We start from the raw sequence: 21,390 nt of genomic DNA, 5'->3' as shown, positions 1-21,390 counted from the left end.
CCTTGGACCACTGGCCAACAGTCCAGTCCTTCTTCTCCTTGGCCCAGTGGAGACGCTTCCTACGTTGGCTCAGGTTCAGAAGTGGCTCGACCCGAGGAACCCGACAGTTGTAGCCCATCTCCCGGATGCGTCTGAATGTGGTGGTTTTTGAAGCTGTGACTCCTGCCTCATTCCACTCTTTCTGGATCTCTGCCAGATTCTTGAATCTTCCCTGTTTGATAATCCGCTGAAGCCCACGGTCATCTCTTTTGCTGGTGCATCTTCTCCTGCCACATTTTGCCCTTCCTCTAGACTTTCCATTGATATGCTTGGACACAGCACTCTGTGAACAACCAGCCTCCTTAGCTATGAACTTTTGTGGCTTACCCATCCTATGGAGGGTATCAATGATGGTCTTCTGGCCAGTTGTCATGTCTGCAGTCTTCCCCATATTGAACCCAACTGAGACAATTGAACCAAACTGAAGCAATTTAATGACACCTGGGGAAGCCTGTGCAGGTGATTTGACTTTAGTAGATGATTAGTGTGTGACACTCAGTTTAAAACATTCATGCCCTGCAAAATTTGGGCTGATTTCTTCACGGTATTCTAATTTTTTGAATTCCTGTTTTCGTGAAAATAAACAAATAAATACTTGAAATCGTTTAAATTGTGGGCCCTGAATCTATAATCTATGAAAGTTTAACTTTTTGAATGGAATTATGGAAATTAAACAACTTTTCCATGACATTCTAATTTTTTGGAAAGGGTCTGTATACATACACTGCTCAAAAAAATTAGATCTGAACTGGGGGGAAAATGATGTTGAATATCTTTCCTGATAATAAGTGGGTGATGTATTAGTAACAAAATGATGCCACATCATTTGATAGAAATGAAAATGATCACCCTATAGAGGGGGGAAATCAAAGACACCCCAAAAATGAAAGTGAAAAAATGATGCAGCAGACTGGTCCATTTTGCTAAAATGTCATTGTAGCAACTCAAAATGATTCTCAGTAATTTGTGTGGCCCCCACGTGCTTGTACGCATGCCTGACAACATCAGGGCATGCTCCTAATGAGACTACGGATGGTGTCCTGGGGGATCTCCTCCCAGATCTGGACCAGGGAATCACTGCGGTACCTGGTCGCATGGAGGAGATTCCAGGAGACAGGTAGTTACTCCAGGAGAGCTGGACAGGGCCGTAGAAGGTCCTTCAACCCTCAGCAGGATCGGTATCTGCTCCTTTGTGCAAGGAGGAACAGGATGAGCACTGCCAGAGTCCTACAAAATGACCTCCAGCAGGCCACTGGTGTGAATGTTTCTGACCAAACAATCAGAAACAGGCTCCATGAGGGTGGCCTGAGGGCCCGACGTCCTGGGGCCCGGTGTCTTTGCGTATATATATATATCCAATCCAATCCAATCCAATCCACTTTATTTAATTTTATAAACACTGTTTCCAAAGTGCTGCACAGACTAGCAAAACCACAATTAATAAATAAATAAGGGAATGTAAGTGTAAATAAAAAGTAAAAATCACTACAGTAAAAACTAAAAAATCCAATAAATAAAAACAAAGAAACGTACAACAGTAAAATATTTAAACAGGAAGTAAAAACAATAAAAAGCAAAACATTCCAAGAAGTAGGTAAAAAAAATAAAAAAAATCAATAAGTACATTGAATTAAAAACTAAAATAACTAAAATAATTAAAACTAAAAAGAATAAAAGATACAGAGGACCACACGACTTATGCCGAGTTAAACGCCAGAGAATAAAAGTGAGTTTTAAGACGAGACTTAAAGCTTTCAATTGTGGGGGCTGTTTTTACATGAGGGGGGAGAGTGTTCCACAGCTTTGGGCCAACTACGGAAAAGGCCCAGTCTCCCCTGGTCTTAAGTCTGGTCTTAGGCACCACCAGTTGGAGCTGGCCTTCGGACCTCAATGTGGCGCTGGAGTGTAGATTTGGATGAGGTCCGAGATGTACTGAGGGGCCAGTGCGCCTTAAAAACGCCTTCAACGCCTTAAAAACCAACAATAAAATCTTAAAATCAATCCTAAAACGTACAGGCAACCAGTGCAGGGAGGCTAAAATTGGGGTAATATGCTCCCTCTTTTTGGTTCCTGTTAAAAGCCGTGCTGCAGAGATCTGGACTAACTGGAAGCGAGAGAGTCATGTATGGCTTATTCCAAAGTAAAGCGCATTACAGTAGTCCAGGCGCGACAAAATAAAAGCGTGCATGGCTTGTTCAAAATGTTGCAATGATAAAAATAATTTGACTTTGGATAGAAGCCGAAGTTGATAAAAAGAGGATTTTACAACGGCGTTGATTTGTTTATGACGTTTAAAATCACCGTCGATTATGACGCCAAGGCTGGTGGCTGTGGGACTGACTTGATTCTTGATGAGGCCCAAGTCCAAGAGGGGCCACTATTATTAAGGAGGATAACTTCTGTCTTCCCCTCATTGAGCTTTAGAAAATTTTGAGCCAACCAGACCTTGACGTCACTAAAGCACTCAAGAAGGGGTGTCAGGGGGGCATGGTCGTTTCTTGTAAAAGGTAAGTAGATCAGGCAGTCATCTGCATGAAAGTGATAGGAGATGCCATGCTTTCTAAATATTGTACTAAGTGGGCTAAGGTAGAGAGCAAATAGGATGGGCCCCAGGATTGATCCCTGGGGGACTCCACGGTCCAGGGGGACAGTTGACGAGGTGGAGTCACCAAGTCCCACAGCAAGGCATCTCCCTGACAAATAGGACCTGAATCACTCAAGGGCAGTCCCCCTGACACCCACACAGTTTTCCAAGCGAGATAAAAGAATAGTGTGGTCCACTGTGTCAAAGGCAGCAGTCAGGTCTAAAAGCACTAAGATGGCTGAACCACCAGTGTCAGTCATTAAAAACAGGTCATTAAAAACCTTTAAAAGTGCAGACTCAGTGCTATGAGAGGCCCTGTAACCTGACTGGAAGGTGTCTAAAATCCCATTTTCATCTAAAAAAGGCTGCATCTGTGCAAGAACACTTCTTTCTAAAATCTTTGAGATAAAAGGTAGTTTAGAAATGGGCCGATAATTTGATAAAATTGAAGGATCAAGACCTGTTTTTTTAAGCAAAGGTTCAACAGCAGGTTCAACTGAAATCAAAAGTTTAAGACCATCAATAAAAAAATAACAAAATGTTCTCAGTAGGACTCAGTAATGAGGAGCTCCACCGTTCTTGTTAACCACTTCAAAAATGGCTTTGGGCATGCTTGATGCGAGTGTTTCCAGGAGGCTAGTGGGAACATTGCTCCAAGTGGTGAAGATGGCTTCACCAAGGGCATCAACTGTCTGGAACTGATGGCCATTTTTATAAACTTCCCTTGCCATCCATCCCCAAATGTTCTCTATGGGATTTAAATGAGGGGAACATGCAGGATGGTCCAAAAGAGTGATGTTATTCTCCCTGAAGAAGTCCTTGGTCAAGCGAGCATTGTGAACTGCAGCGTTGTCCTGTTGAAGAACCCAGCTGTTACCACACAGACCAGGGCCCTCAGTCATGAGGGACGCCCGCTGCAACATCTGCACGTAAGCATCCACCGTTTGACGACCCTGCACCACCTGAAGCTCCAGTGTTCCACTGAATGAAAAAACACCCCAGATCATGATGGACCCCCTCCACTGTGCCGGGTAGAAAACATCTCAGGTGGGATCTCCTTGTCATGCCAGGAACGTTGGAAGCCATCTGGACCATCAAGGTTACATTTTTTCTCATCAGAGAATAAAACTTTCTTCCACCTTTCAATGTCCCATGTTTGATGCTCCCTGGCAAAGTCTAAACGGGCAGTTTTGTGGCGTTGAAGGAGACGAGGTCTTTGAATTCTTTTTTTGTTTTTTAAACCTTTTTCCTACAGATGCCGTCTGATGGTTATTGCGCTGCAGGCGGCACCAGTAAGGACCTTAATTTGGGTGGAAGACCGCCCTGTGTCTTGATGGACAGCCAATCGGATCCTCCGGCTCAGCACAGGTGTGATTTTTTTGGGTCTACCACTTGACTTTTTTGTTCCATAATGCTCAGGATCTTTCAAAAAATGTAGAATGACTGATTTACTGCACCCAACCTCAGCAGCAATGGCACGCTGCCAGAGGCCTTGCTTATGCAGCTCCACAATTTAAAAAGAGAAAGCTTCTTAGCTTTAGCCATCAGGAGGGTATGACAGTGTGAATGCCTGACAGAAAATGAACATTTTGAGCAGATTTTGGCTTTTATAGGCTGTGGTCTTAAACTTTTGATTAGCTGATAAACAGCCTATTTCACTTTAATTGATGTTTTCAATAAATTACTTTTTCAAAATGTTTTTTGTCTCACTCCCCCTTCAGGTTTTTGCATATTGTAGCTCTACTTAAAACCTCTTTAAAATCCAAATGTGCAAAATGCAAATTCTAGCAATTTTTCAACTGGTCTTAAGATTTTGATCAGGAGTGTATAATATATTATATTATATTATATTATATTATATTATATTATATTATATTATATTATATTATATTATATTATATTATATTATATTATATTATATTATATTATATTATATTATATAAATATCCTGAAAAAAATGTGCTATGAAAATTACAAAAAAATTGTAACCCAGGAAAATTTGTATTTCATTTTTCTTAATGTCCAATATTAATGTACGAGAAAATGGAATAAAAATAGTAATATAAATATAACAAGAATTGCGATAATGAACAATCATTTCTGAAAACAATTATTGCTCCTGTCAAAACTGTAGGAAAGATGAAGAAAGAATGATGCAGTTGTCACAGATTGCATTCGAAATATGCACATCTGACGAAAAAACAGGGTTTTACAAATCATACAGTAATGAAAAAAATGCTGCGTTTATTTGACCCACTGGCAGATTTAGCATCTGGCCACTAGATGGCAGAGTTTAGTTAAATATACCAAGAGAAGCCCCACATAAGCCATTTTCGCTCAAACGGTGAAATAAACACGGTTTGTGTTTTACCTCAAGTACTTCTACGTTATTTTTATTTAAAAATATTATATTATAGAATTTAACGTAAACATAACAGTACATTTAGTGAACTTCACTATCACGTGACGATACGGGGGGGAAGGGGTGCACTGTCTCTTTAAGCAGCAGGCTGCATGTCATGGCCCCTCCCACTCCTGCAGCCTCCACTCACTCACTCTTCACTGGTGTGAGATGGGAAAGCTCGCAGCCGCTCCATCACGGCCCAGCAAGCAATCTTCAGCCGGAAAATGGAATAAAAATCATCGCCACGCCAAGAAAAATGGAGCGAGAAGCACAACCGCCGACTCCTACTTGATCGCCGCCTCAGTTTGCTCAACATGTCCGGTGCTGCTCTCGCTTGTGTTGCGTCCTTGTGAGTCCGTTCTGTACAAAGGAGCATCCATAAGCACCTGAGATTGCTACCGAATTATCGAGAAGGAGCGAGAGGACCCGTTGGTGCCAAGAAGTCCGGATCTACTCGCGCACAACACCGGCAAATCGAGAGGAGGTTTATATTTTAGACGTTTTGCTACCTGGAGTCGTTTTCACATTCGCTAAAAGTGACCTGTGTTGGAATAATGCATGCGGGAAACGACAGCTTTTTGTCCTCGATTATGATCAGGGTCCACAAAAGGATGTTTTGTTGCGACTGTGCAACCCACGACAAGTGTGTGTCATCCCTATAGTGCTCCTGAGCAGGTCCTCTGAAGGCCTCCTGTAAACACACTCTCTGCTTTGTTGTCCAGATAAGACTGTTGGGCTGAGACAAATAAGACACAAATATGGTGGAGCCGGTGGGATTCATCGAGGCGTGGAAGGCTCAGTTCCCAGAGTCGGAGCCTCCGAGGATGGAGCTAAGGTCCGTGGGGGGTATCGAACAGGAGCTGGAGCGATGCAAGGCGTCCATCAGGCGGCTGGAGCAGGAGGTGAACAAGGAGCGCTTCCGCATGATCTACCTGCAGACCCTCTTGGCCAAGGAGAGGAAGAGCTACGACAAGCAGCGCTGGGGCTTCCGGAAGACGCCGCTCAACGAGGGGGTGGACCCCGCCGCTTCTCAGGGGGCAGAGTCCCAGCAGCCGCACATGCAGGAGACCGGAGGGGTGGGTTGCGGCGTTGGGGGCGGGTACCCTACCGTCGGAGACAGAAGCCGCTACCAGCCTCATGGTGACGGAACAGGCAGATCCAAACCTAGACCCCCGCCAGCAAGGAAGTCGGCCTCCCACGGCGATGGGCTGGAGTCGGCCTTCGAGGTGCCCCCGCAGGCTGAGTCAACCTCCTGCGACAACCTGGATGGCCTTTCACCCTCCAAGCAAAGAGGGGGCATCTCCGTGTCGCCAAGAAGGCCCACTCTCCCGCCCCCGGACAAGGAGCTGTCATCCGACCCCAACGACAAGCTGGGCATGGGGCTCGGTGTGGCCGCTCTGAGGTCCAACTTTGAACGAATCAAGCGTGCCAACTCTCACTCTGTGGGCGATAAAGGTCAAGAGAAGCAGAAGCAGCCACCCCTGCCACCTCCTCCTTTCTACACCAACATGGAGTTCCACCACGACCGGGGTCTGGTCCGGGTCAACGACCGTGAAGTCTCTGACAAGATCAGCTCTTTGGGGAGTCAGGCCATGCAGATGGAGAGGAAGAGATCCCTGCACTCCCTCCCCGGGAATCTGGCCACCGTGGCAGGGGAGCTCCGTGCCAGGCCCGTGTATCGGGGGCGGTCCACTGAGAGCACCTGCGGGTACGATGCGGAGTATGAAGATGGAGAGCCCAATCAGAGAACTAGATCCAATGGTGGCAAACCTCCACCGCCGCCTTGGCAACCCTCTGACTTCCAGGCCTACTCCAGCGTCTACGTCGGCGGGGTCATGATGGGCGAGGGCGGCGTCGGCGGGGATGGGCGAGTCCAAATGAGAGACCACAGCGGAGGCGGAGGTGACGACCACCTCCTCACGTGGCCTCGCCGTTCATACTCCCCGGGTAGCTTCGAGGACGTTGGCGGGGGCGGCGGCTACACGCCGGACTGCAGCTCCAACGAGAACCTGACGTCCAGCGAGGAGGACTTCTCGTCGGGGCAGTCCAGCCACGTGTCGCCCAGCCCCACCACTGCCTTCCGCAGGCCCTTCCGGGAGAAGAGTCGCTCGCCCTCGCAGAACTCCCAGAACTCGCAGCACTCGTTTGACAGCAGCAGCCCGCCGACACCGCAGTCACAGAAGCGCCACCACCGACAGCAGGGCGGCCACGTGGTCATGTCGGAGGCCACCATCGTCAGTGTGCGCAAGACGGGGCAAATATGGCCGCCGGCTGTCCACCACGACCTCATGCCCCATCACGGCAGAGCGTCGCATGACAACAGTTACCATGGAGACCACCTGGGTGAGTGACCGTCTGTCCTCCAGATAGTACAGCTGTGTTCAGGTGTTGGCCTCATGCGGGAGAAAGCTCTCCTGGAATGTCACTGGGGTGGGAAAACAATGCGGTCGGTCTGTGTTGAAGCACGTGAGGTCTGAAGATGGAAATCTAATCAAGAGGGGTCTGTCTTGATGAGAGGAAGCCATTCTCCAGCTTTTCCGTTCAAGAAGGACATCCGAAAGGTCGCATTTATGGCAGTTGACACATTTTTCTAGCAGTGGAGTGTGACTTCAACTGTGCCGTTAGCTGTTTAGATGGGTATGAGTTTGACTTGGGAGCTGAAATATGCATGACTTAGCGATAGCCAAATGTTATATGCTCAGTTTAATATCATACAGTTTGGAGCAGTTGGTTTCACTTGCACTTCAAAGCAGAACCAGTGAGCGTGTGACTGAGAAATGCTAACAATGTTGCAGCCAAGTGGAGATGGTGGCGTATAAACCTGCAGCATCTACAGCTAAGGCACGGCAACAGGCTAAACAAATTTTAGCGATCATGTTTATTTTTGTCATTTGTAGCCGTGTGCGTTTTTTTTTTTAATTTTTTGAGCAACATTAGTGGTCATCTGCGCAATCCGACTCGACACACGCTGGGTTTGAACCGATGACCCGTCATCCCGCGCCGATTTTAGAGTTAAGCGGAGTGGTGCTAAAAGCCCTGGGCCCGTCAGCTCGTTGTCTAGCGCAGCTTTTAAGGTGTCAGGGAGTGAAGTTCACACAATGCACAGCTGGCGCTCGTTCCAATTATATAACATTTTTACTACTACTGCGTTTGGTTGTTTTAGGGGATACAAAATGTGACAAATAAATTCAACAATTTCCACCAAAGTTTAAAAAAAAAAAAAATCATGAACTGTAGCTGCTGCACGAACTTTATTATTTGTTTTTTATTATTTGTTAGTTAATGACAAAAAACAATTTGGTCTTTGCATTTGTCTTTTTGTACAGTTTTATTTTTATTTTGTTAGGTAACGGATACAAAATATTTGGGGGTACATGCTTTTTGTTGGACAGTGACCAAAAAATATTCCAACAGTTTCAATGAAACCTGAAAGAAATACATATTTTACATTTTACATTTGTATCAATGCACTACACTTGTTTTTTTGCATTTTTTTTCAAATAATATAAATAAAATAATAATTTAATAAAAATAATAAAAGAAGACTAAAATAAAAAAACTAATATATATTGGACAAATGAAATAATAAAAATGTTAAGAACAAAAACAAAAAGTGGCGATACATGTTTTGTATCTGAGACTTTTCACAAAACGTCAAACAAATCATAAAGTTGAGCCGCTGCGTACGTTTGATTATTTGTAATTTTGTAATTAGTATTGTTGACTAACAACAAAACCAATTTTAAAAAATTCGTGTTTGGATCCAAAACATGCAAAAATATATTTTTGCTTTCTTCTGTTTTTATAAAATATTTGGAAATTACTGCTGATTTTTTTCCATGTTTGCTGATTTTTTAAATTTTTTTGATATTTGATATATTTTTTTGATGATATTTTTAGCATGTGCCGCAGGCCGCAAATGGACACCCCTGGTTTACCACATATGAAAGTGGCCCCTTGCATATTCATTTTTCAGTATGCGGCTCTCGCTGGGTTTATAGTTAATAGTTTGGACACCCCCGTCCTAGAATAAGTGAAGCTAGTACTCGCTGATGTTATTTTTTGGCATTGGCAGCAAAATCCCACTAAAGTTTTTTCCTATCATATGATTATGATTATGATTATGATTATTGCAGGTGGTGTTCCTGCCTGTGAGCAGATAGCGCTCATTGCCCACATTTCCTCTCTGTGCTTCCATAATTCATTCCAATGCAGACCCCCGGTGCAATCAAATACAATGTTTTTTTCTTTTTTTTTTTTTTGCTGCTGTTGTTGCCCCCCCAGGGAGGATGTGATGGGCAACGTAGCGCAGCAGCACGCATCCTGTAGGGAACATTTAAAAGATGAGTTCCCCTTTTATCGGAGACAAAACCTGGTCCTCCTCACCATTAGGATGGTGCAGCTAAACTTCCAGCTGCTGTGGAGGATTAGCGCTTCTTTCCACCACAGTGAGCCCTGCAGGGGACGACGATGGACGATGGGGTGGGCGGGAGAGGAAGAGTGGGCTGGGTTTGGTATTTAGCCGGATCATCTAAGACAGGGGTGTCCACACTTTTCCCAGCGAGGGCCACATAGTGAAAAATGAAAGAATGCAACTTTGCCACATTCATATTTTGTAAAAAAAAAAAAAAAAAAAAAGAAGTTCCATATATTTGAAGATAAAATCTGCATCTCAGCTTTGTCATATAAGTGAAAAAGCATATTATTAATATCAACTCCACGCTTTGCTCCCCCCGCCCCCATTTTTTACAGTTTCTAATTACATTTTCCAAATATTTCAACTTCTTTCTGAAATAATCTTTCTAAATGTTCTTTTCATACTATTAGGACTTTATTCTCCTAATATTTACACGTTATTCCCATATTATGCGTTTTCCTCCAACCTAATTTCCCGAATGTTACCTTATTTTGTTATGTTTATTTCCCATAGTATTGAAACTTCAAAAACTAAAATGAAATAACATTTTTGATTTAATATTTCAACTCCATGCTACTAGAATGACATTATTTTTGCCCATAAATTTAGTCCCATAAAATTGCGACCTTTAATAATATTTGGACTTTATTCTGGTAACATTGTAACTTTTTCCGCAGCCTAATTTTCCAAAAATTACATCTTTATTTTGTTTGGTTTGTTTCTTATAATATTACGACACTAAAAAAAGCATTATCTGTTTGCTTTAATATTTAAACTCAATGCTACTAAAATGACATTATTTGTCCTTGTAATACTACAAGGTTATTCTCATAAAATTATAACTTTTTCTCGTTAGATTACAACTTTTTTCTCCTTAGAAAAAAAAAGAACATTCACGAAGATTATTTAAGAAAAAGTTGAAATATTTTGGGAAAAAACGAAGCATAAACGGGGAAAAAAAGAACCAGCACGGAAGCGCGTTGGTATGAACTTCGGTCTTTGCTGGGTTTTTTTTTTTCCCCAAAATATTTCAACCTTCTACTTCAATAATCTTTGTAAATTTTCTTTTCGTAATACAGTGTTCCCTTGTTTATCGCGGGGCATAGATTCCAAAATAGCCCGCAATAAGTGAAATCTGCGAAGTAGCCAACTTTATTAATTTATTGCTTGGATTTTTCAACTTTGCTTAAATATGTTCTATGTTGTTTGTAATTATGTTCTACGTAGTTCGTTTTTTTGAAAGCGAAGCTTAAATTGGTAAAAATGACATTTTTGTACGTGCCGGCCGCCATTTTTAGTCTTCTTAGACGAGGGGCGTTTCCCAAGTGACGTCAGCGAAGGCGCAGCTCTCATCTTTGGCAGAGTAAACAACCACGAGAGAACGGACGAGACAGAGGATGTTTACAGTGATGATAGCAAAGATTTGAGCGATGTGCCATTCGTTTTTGAGGAGGAAGAAACATCTGGAGATGAAATAAGGAAGTTGCAGAACCTGGAATTAAGCCGTATTTGTTCAAACCGCCGACGATGGCATCGCACGTCTGACGCGGAGTGTCCGATGACAAAGACATGGAGATTGGTCGGCTTCAAACACAGAATGGTGAGTGTAAATGACTTTGGACTTACTTATGCTTCAATTATCGTTTGAAATCGGCTTCCTAATGAGCTTCAAGGGCTCTTTGGAGTCTTTTTTTTTTTATTGTGTAGTTCGTCGTCGTCGACGTCACCTCCCCGCCCCGCCCCCCACCGTCAACATATCGCTGCAAACATGAAAATGCTTTGGATGCTTGTCGCTATGGTCTTGTTCAATGATATTTTTCCAACGTGCCCAGATCGCAAATGGCGCAGGATTTGCGCCGTTAGCGTGACTTTCAAACGTGACGATACGGACCTTTTTTTTTTTTTTGTGATATCGCTTCCGTTTTAGCAGTGAAACTGCAGAAAGTGTCAGGTCTTTTGGGCCGCCGAGCTTACGGTAAGCCACCTGTGGCGTGTCTCTCAAGATGACCTGGATTACGCTGCACCGCGTCAGCACCGTGCTGCTTTTGTCTTTGCACGCCTTCGAAAACGACTCGGAAGGACAACCCGGCTGCAGTGCAAGGGCTTGTTGTCGCTAAATCAATTAAATATCTTGGAAAATGTACTATAATGAAGAACTATGGGTGTTTTTTAGGACACTGTGGATGAATGTGCGGCTCCAAGCAAAAGCAGTCTAGTCATGCTAGACCCCGCCCCCCCCCCCCTTTGTCTGGGAATTACAAAACTAATTCCGATTACCATTAGCCTTTCCCTTCTCTGCATGTACACTTACACACCACGCTAATGCGCCTTGCCCTATTTATTTCACACGGGATTATCACCCGTATCGCTGGCTCACTAGCTAGCTAGCTAGCTAGCTAACATAACAACCGGCGGCGCGTGAAAAGTGAACATGGAAGAGATAAACAATGTTAATCTAATTCAAATATATTACTTAATGTTAGTGAATAATTAGTTAGTAAATAAAGAACACTCGCTTGTCAGTGTTTTTGTCATCTTTCTTGCCGTTTTTGCAATTTAATCAATAAAAATATATTAAAATAATAATACAACTCTTTCTCTGTCATATATATATATATATATATATATATATATATTTTTATATGAGAGAGAGAGTTGTATTATTATTTAAATAAAATCGAATGTTCATGTAATTCAGATATATTAGCCAAAGTTATTCCATAAAGAACACTTGTCAGTTTTTCATCTTTCTTGCAATTTTTGCAATTAAATCCCCCCAAAAAATAATCAAAAATAAAATCTTTAAAATCCTAATACAAGAAATATGATTATAAATATTACAAATGTATTACAATATAAAATATTAAAGTGAGTAAAAGAAGGGAATATAAAATATTTGAAAAAATAAAATAAAAATATAATTATCGTAAATTTAAAAGTATTTGTTAATTATAAAAAAAAAACATTGTCTATTATCTGTCTTGCAATTTTTGAAATTCAATCAAAAAGAATTCCTAGACAAATGTTATCCAAGAGGAGACTGAGGGCAGCGGCAAGGAAACGGAGGCCGTGCTTTTGTGTCTGCATGCAACCTTCATGCAACCTTCATGCAACCTTCATGCAACCTTCATGCAACCTTCATGCAACCTTCATGCAACCATGCAATCTTGTCCACAGCTTGTTCCTTATTGGCCCTCAGAATGTTGTAAAAATAAACATTTCATTTATTATGAAAGACATATGATGAGATATCACATGAGTGTTTATGAAAGAGTTATGATGAGATATCACATGAGTGTTTATGAAAGAGTTATGATGAGATATCACATGAGTGTTTATGAAAGAGTTATGATGAGATATCACATGAGTGTCTATGAAAGAGTTATGATGAGATATCACATGAGTGTTTATGAAAGAGTTATGATGAGATATCACATGAGTGTTTATGAAAGAGTTATGATGAGGTATCACATGAGTGTTTATGAAAGAGTTATGATGAGATATCACATGAGTGTCGATGAAAGAGTTATGATGAGATATCACATGAGTGTCTATGAAAGAGTTATGATGAGATATCACATGAGTGTTTATGAAAGAGTTATGATGAGATATCACATGAGTGTTTATGAAAGAGTTATGATGAGATATCACATGAGTGTTTATGAAAGAGTTATGATGAGATATCACATGAGTGTCTATGAAAGAGTTATGATGAGATATCACATGAGTGTTTATGAAAGAGTTATGATGAGATATCACATGAGTGTTTATGAAAGAGTTATGATGAGGTATCACATGAGTGTTTATGAAAGAGTTATGATGAGATATCACATGAGTGTCGATGAAAGAGTTATGATGAGATATCACATGAGTGTCTATGAAAGAGTTATGATGAGATATCACATGAGTGTCTATGAAAGAGTTATGATGAGATATCACATGAGTGTTTATGAAAGAGTTATGATGAGATATCACATGAGTGTCTATGAAAGAGTTATGATGAGATATCACATGAGTGTTTATGAAAGAGTTATGATGAGATATCACATGAGTGTTTATGAAAGAGTTATGATGAGGTATCACATGAGTGTTTATGAAAGAGTTATGATGAGATATCACATGAGTGTTTATGAAAGAGTTATGATGAGATATCACATGAGTGTCTATGAAAGAGTTATGATGAGATATCACATGAGTGTCTATGAAAGATGTTTATGAAAGAGTTATGATGAGATATCACATGAGTGTCGATGAAAGAGTTATGATGAGATATAACATGAGTGTTTATGAAAGAGTTATGATGAGATATCACATGAGTGTCTATGAAAGAGTTATGATGAGATATCACATGAGTGTCTATGAAAGAGTTATGATGAGGTATCACATGAGTGTTTATGAAAGAGTTATGATGAGATATCACATGAGTGTCTATGAAAGAGTTATGATGAGGTATCACATGAGTGTTTATGAAAGAGTTATGATGAGGTATCACATGAGTGTTTATGAAAGAATTATGATGAGGTATCACATAAGTGTTTATGAAAGAGTTATGATGAGATATCACATGAGTGTTTATGAAAGAATTATGATGAGGTATCACATGAGTGTTTATGAAAGAGTTATGATGAGATATCACATGAGTGTTTATGAAAGAGTTATGATGAGATATCACATGAGTGTTTATGAAAGAGTTATGATGAGGTATCACATGAGTGTTTATGAAAGAGTTATGATGAGATATCACATGAGTGTCTATGAAAGAGTTATGATGAGATATCACATGAGTGTCTATGAAAGATGTTTATGAAAGAGTTATGATGAGATATCACATGAGTGTCTATGAAAGAGTTATGATGAGGTATCACATGAGTGTTTATGAAAGAGTTATGATGAGGTATCACATGAGTGTTTATGAAAGAATTATGATGAGGTATCACATAAGTGTTTATGAAAGAGTTATGATGAGATATCACATGAGTGTTTATGAAAGAATTATGATGAGGTATCACATGAGTGTTTATGAAAGAGTTATGATGAGATATCACATGAGTGTTTATGAAAGAGTTATGATGAGGTATCACATGAGTGTTTATGAAAGAGTTATGATGAGGTATCACATGAGTGTTTATGAAAGAGTTATGATGAGGTATCACATGAGTGTTTATGAAAGAGTTATGATGAGATATCACATGAGTGTCTATGAAAGAGTTATGATGAGGTATCACATGAGTGTCTATGAAAGAGTTATGATGAGGTATCACATGAGTGTTTATGAAAGAGTTATGATGAGATATCACATGAGTGTCTATGAAAGAGTTATGATGAGGTATCACATGAGTGTTTATGAAAGAGTTATGATGAGGTATCACATGAGTGTTTATGAAAGAGTTATGATGAGGTATCACATGAGTGTCTATGAAAGAGTTATGATGAGGTATCACATGAGTGTTTATGAAAGAGTTATGATGAGGTATCACATGAGTGTTTATGAAAGAGTTATGATGAGGTATCACATGAGTGTCTATGAAAGAGTTATGATGAGATATCACATGAGTGTTTATGAAAGAATTATGATGAGGTATCACATGAGTGTTTATGAAAGAGTTATGATGAGGTATCACATGAGTGTTTATGAAAGAGTTATGATGAGGTATCACATGAGTGTTTATGAAAGAGTTATGATGAGGTATCACATGAGTGTGCTTTGGCAAGACAAAGGGTTTCAGGGTTTCCCACACATTCATTTATTTATGGCGGCTTACATTTTAGCATCTTCAACACCCCCCCTCCCCCGGAGGTGTACCGGCCAGGTGTCCCAATACTATTGTACCAAGCAGTGTACACACTGTTGTGTTGCTATTGTGTTGCGTGTTTGCTGTGTGTAGCTGGATGTGTTTGCTGAATAAATGGCGGTGGAATAAAGTAGCGGCGCAGTAAAAATAAAACGCACATTATGTGGCTAATGAGCAAAGTGGCGGACAGTTTGGCGAGGGCGGGGGGAGCCGAGACCAAGGACCTTCCAAAACAACGTTGTAATAAAAACGACGGAGCTTTGAAGTCCTTGGCGTAACTTTTGATTCATGCGGCGTGTCGCAACCACTGAATGCGCTGCTAAAATGACACTTTTATTTTTATACAGTATGTTGATATGTGTTCCTGTTTTTCATTCAATCCCAGACATTTTTCAAAATCCAACCCCTTCAGTAGCGGCCATATTAGACCATTTTGACTGCTCTTTCAAGGCACACAGAATATTGTGTTGTATGGCTTTATGAACATGGAAGCTACCAAAAGAAACATTAGACTCTCATCTTTCATCAGAAAAAAAAAGGTTGTTCCTACCTTTTTCCGTTCTTCAGTAATCAGCAGTAGAGTGTAGGTAAGTTTCTGGAAAATATCGGTTCCCAACTAAAAAAAGGGAAAAACAGCTTTTTGTGAAAAAGATACATTTCAAGCATAACTTTCACTTTGACACAATTGTTTTGCTTTTGTGACAGCTCAAACATCTAAACAACTATAGCACAACACAAAAAGGGGGTCTAACAATTTATTTACAACTACTGTATAACACCATGAACTATTTACAATTTTCACATTTGGAACTGAACTGTGTGTGTGTGTGTGTGTGTGTGTGCGTGCATGCGTTACAATTTTCCTACGATGCGTAACCTTCTTCACGCTACACTCCCCCACGCTCTTCCACTTCCTCCTTGCTGTCGTGTGTGTTTTTTCCATTCCAATTCATCTGCCGAGCTCTTAAAACGTACTTCTGCCAACCTGTGGCCGTTTTTATGGCTTAAAACTGCTCTAAAAGTGACATCCATTAGTGTGCAGTTGCGTCATCACCTCTTTTTGCCTGTCGCGCAATAAACACGTCTTTGGGATCGGGCGTTGGGTTTTACGAAAATGTAAAAATACGACTTTGGTATTGAATGCGTTACAGGCCTGTCTGAGAGGTGCCATAGTAGTGTATTGAAGTTTGTTAGCCTGTACACTGGAGTTTAGCACTTTAGCACTAGATGGACTTTTAACATATACGCTGTAACACTAACCTAACAGATGGTGTATATCGCATCCGCCAACGTGACATCGAGGAGCGGGAGAGGTGGACGCAAACGTCTCACGTCTGTACCCGACTGACGGGTGGTTGGAAGAGCTGTGGTTTAAGATGTGTAGTGAAGCCTGCTTTTTTGTGTGCTTTCTTTTAAAGAGCATACACAAGGCTTTTCCTTCTGGACGCCATGAAAAGCTGCTACCTCAAAAGCAAGCAAACAAGCGACGGAGATGTCCGAACGCCATGAAAAACTCACCTTTGCCCCAAAGGGGAGGTTTAAAAATGTGTAAAAGCGCCTCAACCGTTTCACGACGGCAACAGCTTGACCCTGTAACTGACTATTCCATGATTTCCTATGGTAACAGCAGCTAGCTTCTGTGCGTGTGTATTTCTGTTACGCAACGGGAGAGATCTTCCCATCTGGGCTTCTCTTGACCAGCCGAGCGAAAGACGGCAGCTCCCAAACAACACGTGAGGGTCTGACATGATGCAACGTCGTCATCATGCACACTCGAGAGAACAGGCCCGGCCCTCTCTGCAGCTACATTGGACTCCTGAGATCAGGGGTGTCCAAAGCAGGGCTGCACAAAATTCCCAACTGAATTGCAAATGACCTCTCAACTCCAATCCAGTTCTTCAAGTGGAATTTGAATTTCAATTGCGGTTGCAAACAGGAAGCAGAATTGCAATTCAAATTTGAATTGCAGGAAGTAGAATTGAAAGTCCATGAAAGTGTAGTCATTTTTGTAAATCACAAATGAACATGGAAAACCTACTCAGATAAAAAAGATCCTTAAAATTGTAAAAACTTTCAAATTGCTGGACAGGAGGATAGAACAGCACTTCATCTCCCGGAATTCCTCGCTTTATCCAACTCTTTAAAATGGCTGTCCACACGTTTTGGACATTTTGTTTGGAGTACGTGAGTGAAATAAATTGATGATTGATTATCAATAATTGAAGGCCACAACTGGTTTATGTTTGGACTTTTGTAATAAGAGCAGTAATGAAAGTGTTAGTGTCTGTACTTCCATTTGGAAGAAAAATGTATGCTCAAAGCATCTAATTACCTCCACCAAGCGCAGCGCAACGTTTTTTTGTTTGTCTGTTTGTGTTCAAAATAACTTGAAAAGTTTTGAATGGATTTGGATGAAATTTTCATGAATAGTTGGAAATGGGATATGGAAGAACTGATTACATTTTGGAGGTGATCCGGATCACCATCTGGATTCAGGAATTTTTTTAAAGGATTCTTTAACATTGCGAGATCTTTGGCATTTGTGCGTATGACCATACAAAAAAAAGGTCAGGGCACTTGTTCGGGACATTTAGCCATCCCGGTACAATGCACTATCAGGTGTTAGCATGCATGCATGTTAGCATTGCTAGAATGATAATATTAGCATAGTCGCATTTCTATCCATTTTCATGGGTAGACACTCATATTAACACTGAGCACTGTCATGCTAGGTGTTAGCATGCTAACATTAGTATGTTAGCATTCTTAGCATGCTAACATTATATACATTAGCATAGTAGCATTTTTATCCATTTTCGTAGGTAGACACTATTATGCTAGGTATTATCATGCAAATGTTAGCATGTTGTCTTTGCTAGCATGCTAACATGAGCATACTAGCATACTACTTTTTGTGATTTTCGTGAATATGAACTTAAGTGGACACTTAGTGCTATCATGCTAGGTGTTACCATGGTAAAGTTAGCATGCTAACATAATTATACTAACTAGTAACTAACTAGTATTTTTATCCTTTGCAGGGGTAGGCACTTATATAAACACTTAACTCAATATGCTTGGTGTTAGCATGCTAACATTAACATGTTACCATTGTTAGCATTTTTTAAGTCATTCAAACCCTTCCATGGTATGTTTTCATTGTCAAGAATCGATAAAACAAATGTAGGACTAATATTTCTGGTGTAAATCATGATATGGGGGGGAACTATGGTGCTTGGTGGAAGTCTGCGCTCTCTGAGTGCTTTTGCAGTTTTCACTGATATGCAATGAATGTGAATGAATTCCTCTGAATTGCACTGAATTCAATTCCACTTCCTGTGATTCAAATTCAATTCAACATCCTGTGGGGTTCAAATTCATCCATTGAATTGAACTGAATTCTGAAATTCCGAATTTTGGACGGGCCTGATCCAAAGTGTGGCATTTGGGCCATTTGCGGCCCCACGGCGGAAAAAAGTTCTAATGTTATGAGAATAAAGTCAAAATATTATGGAAATAAAAGTCAGAATATGACGCAGAAAAGTTACAAGAAGGTAGTTGAATTAGTCGGGGAAAAAGCAGCCGAAATGGAAAAAAAACTGTGGGAATTTTTTGAGAATCAAGTCAAAATATATAGACTTCAAATATTGTGGATTTTTTAAAAATAAAAGTTATAATTTTATGAGAAACAAACAAAACAAAGTTGTTATTTTTGGAACATTAGGTTGGGGAGAAAGTTAGAATATTATGGGCATAAAGTCAAAATATTATGGGAATAAAGTGAGAATAGTACAAGAAGCAAATTTACAAGAAGAGAGTTGAAAAACAGCAGAAATGGGAAAAAAATTTCTGCGAATAATGTCAAAACATTAAGAGAAAAAAGTAATATTCAATAAAAAGTTTAGTTTAGTTGGATTTATTTCAAACATGCATGCAATGTTATATTGAAATACATCACATTTCATGTGTAAAAAGGAGCAGGAAGAAGCAGAGCTTATTAAATCCTACCCCATCCCACATCACAGCAGTTACTCATTCAGTTCTGGATTTGTGGCGAGATCCCAGGACGAAGCCAGAGCACGCCATCGCCTCGTTGCACGCGACGTTGCACGACAACCGAGATGTCATACGAAAATCGTAAAAATCGGGGCATCAAGGGGCGGGACAGGAGGACACCAACGTTAGCTGGCGTAGCTATGTGACGCTAAAGTGCTAACATTGCGCTCACATTCTGACAGCAACACCATTCTAGGCTGCTGAAGAAACTTACAACTCCTCACTCATTTGTAGCAAGCTGATGGATAGTTGGCAGGGTGTTATTTTTAATACGTGTAGCGAAGCCCCCCCTCCTCGACACAGTTGTAGCTGAAAACCAGCGTCGCGTCCACAGCCCCTCACCACAATGTGCAATTGTGTGTGTGTGTGTGTGTGCGTGCGCGGCCTTGGCAGAGGTATCCGCTGTGCTGAGTCTGACGCTCGGTTAAATGAATGAATGAAGGCATGGCTGTGAAAGTTATTACGCTGGAACTTCCTCCATAATTTATGGAACAGACGAGGGGGAACCAAGTAGAGGAAGAAAGCATGGGGGGAAGGTTGGGCGGGGGGGGCTTCCATTAATGAGGTGCGGGCCTGGACAGATGTACGTGACGTCAGGAAGATGAAAAAGCTTTTGACTGCTAATATTTGTTGTCGTAGAAGGATCTCCAGTGGAAGATCACATTTCATGCCCCCCCGCCCCCCCCATGCATGACCTTGGGTAACAACCCTCCCTCTGTGATATCTCTTTTATGTCACCTAATACCCCTCCTCGCCTCCTTCCTTCCTCGTCTTTGGCTTGTGCGCTCGCCTGGAGAAAACTTTGCAATAAAAGATTTTTAAGCCCGATTTACCAACGAGCCTTCACCACTGCGCTTTTTGTTTGGGGGGGGGTGACACGCTTTTAGCTGCATTTTGGGCTGCAGGGGATGATGATGATGATGACGATGGTGGCGGTGTTCATTTTTAAGACCTTAAAGCGGCAGAGAAGGTGAAGAGAAAAGCGAAGGGAAGTGTCTTATCTCCAATCAGTCATTAATGCTTCCATGCAGGCGCCTTTTAAAAGGCTTTTATCCTCAGCGCTGTGCGCCCTATCTGCGTGTCTTTCACTCTATTGTTACCCCGCTTCTCGTCTGACAGGCTGCGGTGAATCCTTCCCATGTACCCGGCAGCAGAATGAAGCCTTGAACACTCATTGTTTCACCGGCAATCCTTCACATCCAAGGAAACAAATATCAGACAGACGGTTTGTTCTTATGAAAAGGTTAGATTACGTTTCTAAATAAACGGAAGTGCATTGAAATTGTTTTTATTCTATGCATTTTATTTTAAATACATTTAAATTAATTTCATTTCATATTTTGAAATGTATTTTTTTTTATTTCAATTTATAGTAAAGTATGACTAAAAACCCTTCATGCTGTTTTAATTGAAAATGCTATTTTTTAAAAAAACACTCTTTGTTTCTTCATCTTTCACATCGAAGGAGAAAATATTAGACAGAAAATTAGTTTTCATGAAAGGGTTGGATAAAATGTATAAATAAAAGTAAATACATTAGCATTGTAGCAACTATGACAACAAATGAGGATTTCCTGTACAGTATTTACTTGTCGACATGTAGCTGAGGGTAAGGCAACACATGATATCCAAGAGGAGATTGAGGGCAGGAAACAGGAGACTGTGGACTATAAAATAATAAAACAAAGCGGTCCCATCCTGCTCATTTTTGGACTTTTAAAATGATATTGGATCCCAGTGTGGCAGAAGTAGGATTCCTTATTTATGAATAGAATATTTCTTTAGCGAGGGCACAGAGAACCTGTTTACAACCTTCTAAATACGGGTTTTAACATTAGTAGAGCCCTCTAGACATGAAATAACACCCCTATAGTCACCTTTACACTCATCCTACCCAATATAGTAGCCATCATAAGAGAAAATAGGACATAATGTAGACTCACACGTTAGTATTGGGAGAGTTTCTTATTGTTCTTTTTCTACTTCCTGTTTTAGTACAGTACTTCCTGTGGTGGGTATTGTCTCGTCAATTACTGACGATTACTGACACCTGGTGACCAGTGTCACGACGTCTTTGAGTGCATCTTCTGAATGCCTT

At 40.9% G+C, this 21,390-nt stretch overlaps 1 protein-coding gene across 1 annotated transcript in view; it reads left to right on the top strand.

The window, feature by feature from the left end:
* The first annotated feature begins 5,186 nt into the window (after window positions 1-5,186).
* Window positions 5,187-21,390, top strand: part of bcr (BCR activator of RhoGEF and GTPase) — a 118,321-nt gene continuing 102,117 nt past the window's right edge. Inside the window, exon 1 of the mRNA XM_054756213.1 lies at window positions 5,187-7,370. Coding sequence (XP_054612188.1) covers window positions 5,786-7,370 — 1,585 coding nt within the window. The 5' untranslated portion in view covers window positions 5,187-5,785. The remainder of the gene's footprint in view (window positions 7,371-21,390) is intronic.

Source organism: Dunckerocampus dactyliophorus, chromosome 17, assembly GCF_027744805.1.
Source record: "Dunckerocampus dactyliophorus isolate RoL2022-P2 chromosome 17, RoL_Ddac_1.1, whole genome shotgun sequence".
NCBI classification, from domain to species: Eukaryota; Metazoa; Chordata; class Actinopteri; order Syngnathiformes; family Syngnathidae; genus Dunckerocampus; species Dunckerocampus dactyliophorus.
This window is presented reverse-complemented; position numbering and strand designations above follow the sequence as displayed.